This window comes from Dipodomys ordii, unplaced genomic scaffold, assembly GCF_000151885.1.
Source record: "Dipodomys ordii isolate 6190 unplaced genomic scaffold, Dord_2.0 Scaffold259, whole genome shotgun sequence".
In the NCBI taxonomy this organism is placed as follows: domain Eukaryota; kingdom Metazoa; phylum Chordata; class Mammalia; order Rodentia; family Heteromyidae; genus Dipodomys; species Dipodomys ordii.
In genome coordinates this window covers 459,819-471,513 of record NW_012267475.1, presented here as the reverse complement: position 1 = coordinate 471,513, position 11,695 = coordinate 459,819, and the positions used below count along the sequence as shown (strand labels likewise).

General features: G+C 38.8%; 1 protein-coding gene across 1 annotated transcript in view; it reads left to right on the top strand.

Moving 5' to 3' along the window:
* Window positions 1-11,695, top strand: part of Fam21a (family with sequence similarity 21, member A) — a 63,191-nt gene that overhangs the window by 15,967 nt on the left and 35,529 nt on the right. Inside the window, exons 6-14 of the mRNA XM_013036220.1 lie at window positions 779-872; window positions 1,558-1,619; window positions 2,999-3,046; window positions 6,055-6,162; window positions 7,430-7,511; window positions 8,062-8,130; window positions 9,231-9,346; window positions 9,990-10,047; window positions 11,342-11,401. Coding sequence (XP_012891674.1) covers window positions 779-872; window positions 1,558-1,619; window positions 2,999-3,046; window positions 6,055-6,162; window positions 7,430-7,511; window positions 8,062-8,130; window positions 9,231-9,346; window positions 9,990-10,047; window positions 11,342-11,401 — 697 coding nt within the window. The remainder of the gene's footprint in view (window positions 1-778; window positions 873-1,557; window positions 1,620-2,998; window positions 3,047-6,054; window positions 6,163-7,429; window positions 7,512-8,061; window positions 8,131-9,230; window positions 9,347-9,989; window positions 10,048-11,341; window positions 11,402-11,695) is intronic.

Below are 11,695 nucleotides of genomic sequence, written 5' to 3'. Positions count from 1 at the left end.
GGCTTTTTTCTTTTTGCTTATGTGGTGCTGAGGAATCGAACCCAGGGCCTCAGGCATGCAAGGCAAGCGCTCTACCACTGAGCCACCTTCCCAGCCTGACAAAGTACATTTTTATGTTTGACATACTTGGTGGTGAGATCACTGGTGTACTGCTTTTTGGAAGGGTACCTAGAAAGGTTCCTAGAATTTTCAGTTTTTGCTTTTGGTTCTTTGGACATTTTACTATGAGGTTGTGCCTTTTTCCTGGTTGGGTTACTCCTGGTAAACCTTTTGTTTTGTTTATCCTGGTCCTGGGGCTTGAACTCAGGGCCTGGGCACTGTCCTTGGGACTCCTTGTGTTCAAGGCTAGTGCTCTATCACTTGAGCCACAGCACCACTTCCATTTTTTTCTGAGTAGTATATTGGAGATCAGAGTCTCACAGACTTTACTGCCTGGATTGGTTTTGAACCACAGTCTTCAGATCTCAGCCTCCTGAGGAGCTAAGATTACAGGTGTAAGCCACCAGCACATGGCTTGGTACACCTTTGTAGGCCTTTGCAGCATCATTTGTTATGGGTACTTGGTGATGAATTTGGTTTTACCTTGCATTCTTGACCTAGGATTTGACATTTTTCTTTTTTAAAAATCAGTGATTATTACTTTTACTTCTGCTGCTTTTTTATTCTTCCTTCCATATGTCACTTGTTTGAGTTATCAGGTGGGGCAGGATGCCACCTGGACTACTTGATTTCATTTTTAACCTGGATGTTTAATGGCTGGCCTGGTTGCTATCTGCAGGATTTGTACATTGATCGTCCTTTACCCTACCTCATTGGATCAAAGCTTTTCATGGAACAAGAAGATGTAGGACTTGGAGAGTTGTCCAGTGAAGGTACTCTTCCTCATTATTTTTATCAACACAATAATAATACAAGTAGCAAACTCAGGCTTGCCAGCTGGTAAGATTTTACCCAATTGCTTCTTTACATATATTCTCATGCTTTTACTGAACCTATTTGAGAAACATCAAGCCCCATTACTCCTAAATATTGCACCATTAATTTTTTGAGAACTAAGACATTTAGATCATATAAGGATCAAAACCAGGAAACTGTAAACTATAAATTATAAGCTATAAATTGTAAACTATGAATTATAAACTATAAACATAATCCTATTATTTCATTTTCACTCATATTCATTTGGCCAATTGTCCCAGTGATATCCTTTTACCATCTCTCCTTGTTCTGAGAACTTAGACCAGAATCCCTTACCACATTTAGTTTTGAAATCTCTCTAGACATTTTTTAGACTTTGACATTTCTTAGACTTTATTTTCTTTTCATGACCTTGACATTTTTGAAGAGTTAAAAACAAATTCTTTTTTGTATCTTGTGGGGCTATATTTTGTGATTATATAAATTTCCAGTTCCTTACTGGAATAATGACACTATTAATTTCATTAAATAGAATAGCTTTACCAAAGTCTGCTTTTGAATGACAGCTTGAGACTTCAAGAAAGAACAACAGATGTCTTCTTGTGAATACTGCTGCTAACTCTTCTCCTCTTTTCACAGAAGGTTCTGTAGACAGTGATCGTGGCAGTATTGCAGACAGTGAAGAAGAGAAAGAAGATGAGGTAAGGGTTATCTGATGTGACTAGGGAATAGTGGGTAGGAGGCTTAGAATTTGTTTAGCAGGCTAACTACCAGAAGGACTGCCTTGATCTCCTTGCCATTATACTCCCTCCTGTTTTGCCACCAGTCACTCCCAACTTTTTTTGTCTTTTTTTGTTGTTGTGATTGTTGTTGTTGTAGGGCTTGAACTCAGCCTGGGTACTGTCCTTGAGCTCTTTAGCTCAAGGCTAGCACTCTAACTTGAGCCACAGTGCCACTTCCAGTTTTCTGGTGTTTAATTGGAGATAAGTCTCACTGACTTTCCTGCCTAGGCTGGCTTTGAACCTTTATCCTCAGATCTCAGCCTCCTGAGTATCTAGGCATGAGCTACCAGTGTCCAGCATTAAAACTCCCAGCATTTTTTGCAAAAGAAAGTGGCTTGGATATTTTGGTGGTATATCTGCTTGCAACGTAATCTTTTGAGTATATTCAGTCTTCATATAATTCTAGGGGGAAACATCTGCATTTAATACATTTTTACTATAAACTATAAACAGATGATACTTAAAGCATCCACTTAGAAATACTAGCTCTGCTGCTACCTTGAACACTTGCATATTAGCAGCACAATCTGACTGTCTAAGGACTAGGGGTTTGAGTTATTCCTTTAGATGGAATATTCATTATTATAAAGGGTTGAAACACCTTGATGGGTGATGGAAATTCTCTGAAACACCTTGATGGGTGATGGAAATTGGTGATGGAAATTCTCTGAAAAGAGAGATTCATGTGCCTACTTTTTTGTTCTTATCCATTCATCCTTCTGTAGTTTTCATCCCTTACTTTCTTTTCTGTAGGTCTTCCAAACACAAAAGGTAGCAGTAATAAACTGCCCAGCAGTAACCTTACTAGAACAGATAAACATTTGCTGGATCCTTTGATTTTAGCCATAAAATAGCTCTTTGTCAAATTGCTGGCAGCAAATAATGAAGTTCCCTTCTTGAGCTGATGTTAGTTACATTACTTAGAGGAAGAATGGAGAGTAGAGTCTAAAATGTGAAAGAACATAAACCAACTTTTGATGATTAAATAAATGTGTAATGCTTATTTTAAACCCAAAGGTTAGAATTAGAAAGTAATACAAATAACTTATTAGGCCTGTTTCAGTGACCCAAAAACATTATGTCAGCTGGAGAGATGCCTTGCAATATTGCAACTTTTTATGCAATTTTCATCTCGATATTCAAGCTGACTAGTAGTTGCTAGAGACTGTGTATCTGAGCTTTTCCTCTGCTTCACATGAAATCAACTTGCCTCAGAATTTAGACTGGATTTTATGTTCTCAGTGAGTCTGTGTTCAAGTACAGCCTGTGTTTACAACAAAGCTGTCTTTCATCCATAGGAATCAGATGAAGACTTTGCCAATCACAGTGACAATGATCAAAATCAGGTAATGCTGAGTATTAACGTGCATTTATTTTTAAACTTTAATTGAGGCATATCTGCTACAATTGCTTTTGAATAGTATATTGACAAATGAGGATTTCATTCATATTTACCCATTTTCCTTGAAACTGTCTACTTTTTTTTTTTTCCTGGTCTCTATACTGAGGCTTGAGCTCAGGAACTGGAGCTTATCCCTTAGCTTATTCAGTCAGTGCTGGCTCTATCACTTGAACTACAGCTTCACTTTTGGATTTTTGTTGGTTCATTAGAGATAAGCTTGGGCTGGCTTTGAACTGTGATCCTCAGATTTCAGCCTCCTGAGTAGATAGGATTATTGGTGTTGTTCATCAGGTTGTTCAATTTTGTTTTCTAATTTGTCTTTTTTTTTTTTTGTCAGTCATGGGGCCTGAACTCTGGGCCTGGGCACTGTCCTTCAGCTCTTTAGCTCTAGGCTAGCGCTCTACCACTTGAGCCATACCACTACTTCCTGCTTTTTCTGCTTATGTGGTGCTAAGGAATCGAACCCAAGGTCTCATGCATGCAAGGCAAGCTCTGCCACTGAGCTACCTTCCCAGCCCCGACTTTTATTTTTTTTAAAGCAAAATTGGATCTACCAAAGAGTATATTATTTTTATAATATACTCATTTTTTCTGCGTTTATGTTAACATTAAATTATGTTAACATTACATTATTATTTTAGGTCGTATTTGTAGTTTGTGTGTAAACCTTGTTTTGGGGTGTTTTGTTTGGTGCCTCTCCTGGGGCTTGAACTCAGGGCCTAGACACTACCCATGAGCTTCTTTTGCTTAAGGCTCATGTTCTACCACTTGAGCAACAGCTCCACTTCCTGGTTTTTTGGTGGTTAATTGGAGACAAGCATCTCACAGACCCTCCTATCTGAGCTCTCTTTGAACCACAATCCTCAGATCTCAGCCTTCTAGTAGCTAGAATTACAAGAGTGAGCCAGATAAGCGTCAGTGTTTTTAAACATGCTGATGTGTGATATGGTGTTAGTGTAAAGGTATAAGGGAAATAGTCTATTTTTCAAGTTTTATACATAGAAATATCTTGACTCTATGAACCTGCTCTTAGGAATGCACTGTTACATGTGTGGCTCTTCATGTTGCTGTGTGATGGATATTATATATTCAGATCATGTGATTTTCCTACAGTCTTATTAACACTGGGGTGATGGTTTTTAACTAAGGGTAGGGGATTTTTGGTGCTAGCATTGGGACTTGAACTTAGGACCAGGATGTGCTTCCTGAGCTTTTTGGGTATTTTTTTGTTTTGTTTTACTCAAGGGTAGCACTTTCCATTTGAGCCAGAGCTCTACTTCTGGCTTTTTTTGAGGAGTTTATTGGAGATAAGAGTCTCACACACTTTTCTGTCCGGGCTAGCTTCAAACCATGATCCTTAGAGCTCAGCCTCCTGAGTATCTAGGAATATAGATCTGAGCCACTAGCACCTGGCTTAACTCAGTTTTTGCTCCTTATATGTATGTACCATGATGTAGATCATCCCAATTTGCATTTCAGTTCCCTAACAGGAAATATTTTTTCACAAACTCTCAACTATCAAGTGAAGGATTTTTTGTACTCTTGGTTAGTACTTGTATTCTCTTGGCTGTATTCACAAAAGGGATTGGTTTCTATGATTTTAGTTCTCAGTGTTGATTTATAAGCTATTTCTATGGAGTTTATTAAAATCTACAAATACAATTTTAATATAATACAATACAGTGATTAAAGGAATTGTGCTTGTTTTTATTAGTAAAGATAGACTGATTTTGTGGACCATAGCTAATCTCAAAATTGTAGTGTTAATTTAGGTTAGCATAATGTCTGGCATAGTTTATTGATTTAAATAGCAGGAACACCCCTTTTTTTTCTTTTGTTGGTGGTGAGGCCTTGAACTCAGGGCCTAGATACTGTCCTTGAGCTTTTGTGTTCAAGACTAGTACTCTACCACTTCAGGCCACAGCTCTACTTCCAGTTTTTGGTGGTTAATTGGTGCTAAGAGTCTCATGGCCTTTCCTTCCTTCCAAGGCTGGCTTCAAACTTCCATCCTCCAGTCATGGCTTTCTGAGTAGCTAGATTATAAGCATGAGCCATCAGCACCCTTTTGTAACTATACAAATAAGAAAAATGTGTTGAATCTTTAGAAACTTAAAAAATAGAGTTCAGTTTAAGACTTCCAGTTCTTATCTCCACTTACTTTTCAGAGGTAACTGGTATTATGATACGGAAATGTTTCTGAGTTTTTTTTCCTCTGCTATTATAAAATATGTCTATACAAATGGTGTAGTACAGTAGGCAAGGAAACAGAATCATACTGAATTTGTCATTCTGTACTTTTTTACTGTAGCTCCTCAGGTATTACAGCTTATTTCTCCCCTCCCCGCTAGCACTGTGGCTTGAATTCGGGTTTCATGCTAGCTCATGGCTGGCACTCTACCATGCCCTAGACCAAGTTTTTGGTGGTTATTTTTGGAGATGGAGTCTCATGTCTCAGCTGCCAGAGTAGGATTATAAGTCTGAGCTACTGGCACTCAGTAAGCTTATTCCTTTTAATTATTACTTGATTTTCTTATTAAGAAAACATTGTATTCATGTTCCTCTAGTAATGACATTTTGAGTATTTCAGTGTCTTGCTTTTCTGTTCTTGCTGTTATTCCTTATTAAGGAGTAAATCCTTTATATTCTAGTAAGTATATCTTCTGTATTACTTATTCCAGCACATGTAATAACTGCTCCATTATTTGCTTCATTACTAGCATAATCATCATTACCAGAGTTTTGGAGTATCTTTTCGGTACTTAGGTTTAAACTTAGGGCCTTGTGCTTGCTAGATAGACACTCTATCACTTGAATCATGCCTTCAGCCCTCCATCATCATTCTTTTAAAAAATTGTTACCCTTTTGAAGGAGGAAAATTAAAAACTAAGAGACTATGTCTCTGTTTCAGCATAATGACTTATATCTACTTGTTCTAACCTGGTGTCTTCTCAGCATAACACACATATGAGTGATGAAGAAGAGGATGATGATGGTGACCTTTTTGCTGACTCTGAGAAGGAAGAGGAAGATATTGAAGATGTTGAAGAAAACATTAAACCTGTAAGCTAATCTAATTGCTATCACTTTGGCAAAGTTTTAGAAATGTACCTGCAATTCATTCCTTGTTTTAGCCTTATATTTGTAGCTACCTTATTTTACATTATGCCTATATTTTTATTTACACTTATTTTTTGGTGATATGTTAGGGTGTGGTTTTGTTTGTTTGTTTGCCAGTCCTGGGGCTTGAACTCTAGGCCTGGGCACTGTCCCTGAGCTGCTTTTGCTCAAGGCTAGCACTGTACCACTTGAACCATAGTGCCACTTTGGCCTTTTCTGTGTATGTGGTACTGAAGAATGGAACCCAGGGCTTCATGCATATGAGGTAAGCACTCTACCACTAAGCCACATTCCCAGCATGATATATTTTATTGTCATTTTAACCAGCTACATAATCAGAAACAACATAAAGGAGGGATTATTTGTCTCACAATTTTAGAGGTTTCAGTCCAAGATGGTAGAGAGGGAATGGAGAAGCAGTTCATATCATGGCAGACAGGAAGCAGAATGGAACAGTATCAGGAAGGGGCCAGGCAAAGATACTGCCCCCAAGGATATGCCGCCATTGACTTGTCTACCAGCCAGGTCCCATTTCCCACAGCTCCACCACCTTCCCAATAATCTGTTTAGAGTTTGAATCCATCAGTGGACTAAGATCACAACCTTTATTGTTTACCAGCTCTGAAAACATGCTTTACTAACCTCCTAAATGTGTCATAATCCAATCAAGTGGATAATTGAGATTGGCCATCACAAATCTGCTCCTATCAGTTTGACACCCAAACCATCACATTCCATCCCTGGCTTCCAAAGACTCACATCCATCATATGATTCAATCTACATCAGTCCATCTCCATGAGTTCTGATAGTTTTAATAGTTTCATTTAAAATTAGAGTTTTAAGACAGTGCTCTTACCTGTCCACCCTCCACCCCTAATCACTTAGGCTAGTTTTATTTTTATTACTTAGATTTTGAAGTATTAAAATGAAGTATTAAAAAATAAGGAAATAAAACATAATTTTCTTTTGAAAGAACATTTTGTGAATCCTGAGCTTTGATCTCTATAGGGTACATAGGTTTAAATTAACATAATTATCATTTTGTGAATCCTGATCTATAGAGTGCATGGATTCAAAATAATATAATTAAACCCTGTTTTTGCCTCAGTTCAATTTCTTTGCTACTGTTGATATAATTTTGTTAGATGTCCTGAAGTAAACTGCACTAGTTTGTTATGGGTGATTTATTTGAGTTTCTTTTGCCCATAGAAAAGACCTACATCTTTTGCTGATGAGCTAGCAGCTCGGATCAGAGGAGATACCTTGAATCGACGAGAAGAAGACCAGACAGGTGAGTCTGGGAGGCAGGATATTTAGGTGGAGTTCCCTTTATAAAGTCTATGTTACAAGAGGGTTAATTTGTAGTTCTTGCTCTTTTTTGGGGGGGGGGGGCGGGGAATTCATAGATTCCTTTTGTTAACTGGACACCAAACTCCACAAAAACTGTGCATGTGTACATTTCTGTAGCTCTTTACATGTAATTCCAGGGGACTGACTCCTCTCCCCGGAGAACTATGGATAATAGTTAAGAATGTCTGGCTTAATCTAATGTAGCATTTTCAATAGGAAAAACACTACACTTTAAGTATATTCTAAAGTTATTTAACAAGATAGATATCAAAATAGTTCCTTCAATAAATACAGTCGTGAACTGCACGTGACCTGGCACATGATTGGCAGACTACTTCCTGACAAAGAGATCCTTTGGAGTGCCTCCTGTGGACAAGCACCAAGTTCAGTGCTCCCATGGAGCTGAGATGTGAAGTGTGTGCTCCTTTTATCCTGAATCATGAGGATACAGAGTATAGAGAATCAGTACAGCACACTATCATTATTTTTCATTTTACCTTCAGGAAATGCAAAACCTCGCAAGACATTGAAAGAGAAGGAAAGAAGAACGCCTTCAGATGGTAGGCCTTTCCCTCACTTCTGTTGTTTTTAATAGTCTTTTGACTCAGTGTTACATAATTCATGAAGTGTCACTTTAAATGCTGACAAGTGGGCTCTGTCTCTATTTACTTTTCCAAAGCATCTAAAAGTATGTTTTAGAGTACTGATGGAGAGGTGAGTGAGCAGTAAAAAACGAAACCTGGTAAATAATCTGAATTATTAGATTCTGTAGGAGAGTGTGTGTGGGGGGGGGTTCTGTTTTTAGTTTTTAGTTTTTTTTGTTGTTGGTCATGGGGCCTGAACTTTGGGCTTGGGCAATGTCCCTCAGCTCTTCATATCATGGCTAGTATTCTACCAATTGAGCCACCCACCACTTCTGGTCTTTTGGTGATTAATTGGAGATAAGACTCTCATGGACTTCCTTTGCACGGGCAGGCTTTGAATCACGTTCCTCAGATCTCAGCCTCCTGAGTAGCTACGATTACAGGTGCGAGCTACCGGCGCCCAGCAGATTCTGTAGTATTTATAATACCTAAATTATTAGATCCTATAGTATTTATGACCTGACTTTCTAGAACTTTTGAGAGGGATGGGAACTAGAAGATTGCCTGTTTTCAGTAAAAAATTATTAGGCTCTTTCATACTAGGCTCTGTCATACTTTACCTCATCACTCTCTACCTATAAGATTTCTGATCTGTTTGCCTGACCTTCCCTAGCAAGGCAATTGAGCCATTGCCTTGCTTAGAAATAAGTTCAGGGATTGCCTGAAAAATTCACTTGTCAGCAACATTTGCCAATATTATAATGAGATTCCAAAGAGTCTTTGAGTGACTTAGAAGATTGTTAGTGGTTAATTGTTTGAAATTCATCCATCTGCAGTCAAATGTTCCTTGTTAACTATGGTTAGGTAAACCCCATGTCAGGGTGGATGTTTGGCTCAAGTAGTAGAATATCTGCCTGTTAAGCAAGCGGCTGTAAGTCCAAGCTCCAGTACTGACAAAATCCCATGCCAATGTTATAGATATTGTAAAGGAAAACCCAGGAATTTGAGTTGTGAACTCATCTTTTCACACTCATTTGATGCATCTTTAATGTACAACATTACATTTGGTTTGTTAGATGAGGACGACAACTTCTTTGCACCCCCCAAGCTGACTGATGAAGACTTCTCACCATTTGGCTCCAGAGGTGGCCTGTTCAGTGGAGGGCAGGGACTTTTTGATGATGAGGAGGAGGTGAGTCAGCAGTGTACAGCGATGCTCTCTATATTTTGTGAGTTTATAAGGAAGACATATCTTCTTACTGGATGTCACTTCTACTTTCATATTTGAGGAATGTTGAATTTAGAATCACAAAGTGAAGAATACTGTACCTGATGTCTTTTGTTAGACAAGAAGTGGAAGGTGATTAATAATGGCTAACTTAGTTGCTTTATCTATATCTTCTTCTATCTCTTTATTTAATACTTGGAAAGGCCCAAATTATTTAAAGTCTATTTTCCCAGTGTCTTCACTTGGTCACTGATTTTCTGGCAGAAGAGCAATATATAGCTTCAAAATATTGGTACTTCCAGCTTGGTGCTGGTGGCTCTTGTCTATTGTAATTCTAGTTACTCAGCAGGCTGAGATCTTGGGATCATAGCAGGAAGTCTGTGAGACTCTTAACTCCAATTCACCACCAAAATTGGGAGTAGAACTGTGTCTTAAGTAGTAGAGCTCTAGCTGTGAGCAAAAAAGCTCAGCAACAGTGCCTAGGACCTCAGTTCAAGCCCCAGGACTGGTGTGTATATGTGTGTCCTTTTCCTTAGACATCTTCAAATGCAGCTATATTTAGCTCTGCATATTTAAATTTTTTTCTCATATACTCTATCACAACCAGAGTGACCTCTTCAGGGAAGCCCCCCGGGGTCGGCAGGAGGAAGCCCCTGATAATGAAGGTAAGCAGGGGTTGAGATCCAGTTTATTTGCTTTTTTCCTTGCAAGTTTCCATTTCAGGAATGGAATTCCAAGCCTTTTTTTCTTTGTTAAGCTGAGAGCAGTTGGTTTTTTTCCAAAGATCAATTGAAAGCAGTTTGTCTTCACTAATTCTTGCCTTAGGGACAACAACACTGTTCAGTCCCATACCACTGTTTTGCCTCTTTCTTAGGAAAGAATTCATAAAAAGTCAAACAAAAGTACTTAATGGCAGGGCTGAGGAATACCTTTAACTTAATGGACCATTCCTAATATTCTGTATGTAAGTTAGGTGACTATGAGTCCCCATGCTGGCATATATCAAAATCACTTATAGGAATTTTTTTTTTGAGGGGGGGTCTGGTTGTGGGGCCTGAACTCTGGGCCTGGGCGCTGTCCCTCAGCTCTTCAGCTCAAGGCTAGCGCTCTACCACTTGAGCCACAGCGCCACTTCCGGCTTTTTTCTTTTTTCTTACGTGGTGCTGAGGAATCGAACCCAGGGCCTCATGCATGCAAGGCAAGCACTCTACCACTGAGCCACCTTCCCAGCCCCACTTATAGGAATTTTTTAAAGAAGAGAATATGTTTTAAGAACATAAGTTTTTGCTGGGACTGTGACCCAAGTGGTGAAGTGCATCCTTGGCAGGTACAAGGCCCTGAGTTCAAACCCCAGTGTTGCCAAAAACAAAACCCTACAACTTTTATTCCACTAGATTTGAAATAGTCATTTCTTAGAAATTACTTAGTGTATTCTCCAGCCTGCCAGGCCATAGGTCCTTGATGTTGGAGACCCTCCTTAAGCATGTTGTAATGTTGGCTCACTGACCTGTTTCTACTTTCTGGTATCAGAAATTAACTAGTCTTGTTTCTCCATTGCTATTTTCATCTTTCTGGTTTTCTTTGCCATCTTAGACTTTTATTTTTCCTTTTAGCCATTCATTGCATCAAAGTGACATGGGAAGAAATTTTGAGAGATTCTGCTTGCTCTTCCCCTGTCTCCCAGGCACCAACTTCCCCCAAGCCCCGCTGTTTGATCATAGTGAGCCTGACTTCTCATGCAACTCATAGTTTTCACTGTGATTAATCCTAAGGAAAAACTTCTGGTATAGGCAGAAATGAAGAACTTCAGGAGTTTTTAAATGACTTATTTAGGCAAAGTTATTTTTAAGAGATCCCTGTTAGGTATCTGTTATGTTGCATGTACTTCAGAAAAAGGTGTGTTAAACAAGGAAAGTTAATGTCTCCGTGAAATCATTGCCCCTTTACTCCCCATTCTAGAGTCATCATCCTTCAAGCCTGGAAAGAAAATTCCTGCAGGAGCTGTTTCTGTTTTTCTGGGTAACAGAATATTTAGTTTTTTTTTAAACCAATGTGATTTTTGTCAGTTTTTAAATAGCTACCATCTTAAGGACTGGCTGAAGAGTAGGAGGTATGTGGGAGTAGAAAGGCATTGGAAAGTTCTGATTTACTGATGTTAGTTTTCTCATAGAAATTGGAGCTGGAAAAGTTGCTGTAGAGCACTTGCTTCGCATAAATGAAACCCTATATTTGATCTCCAGCACTGCAGAGGAGGGAGGGAAGACGGAGGGAAGGAATCAATCATTCCATCAATCAGTTGCCTTGGACTTTCTT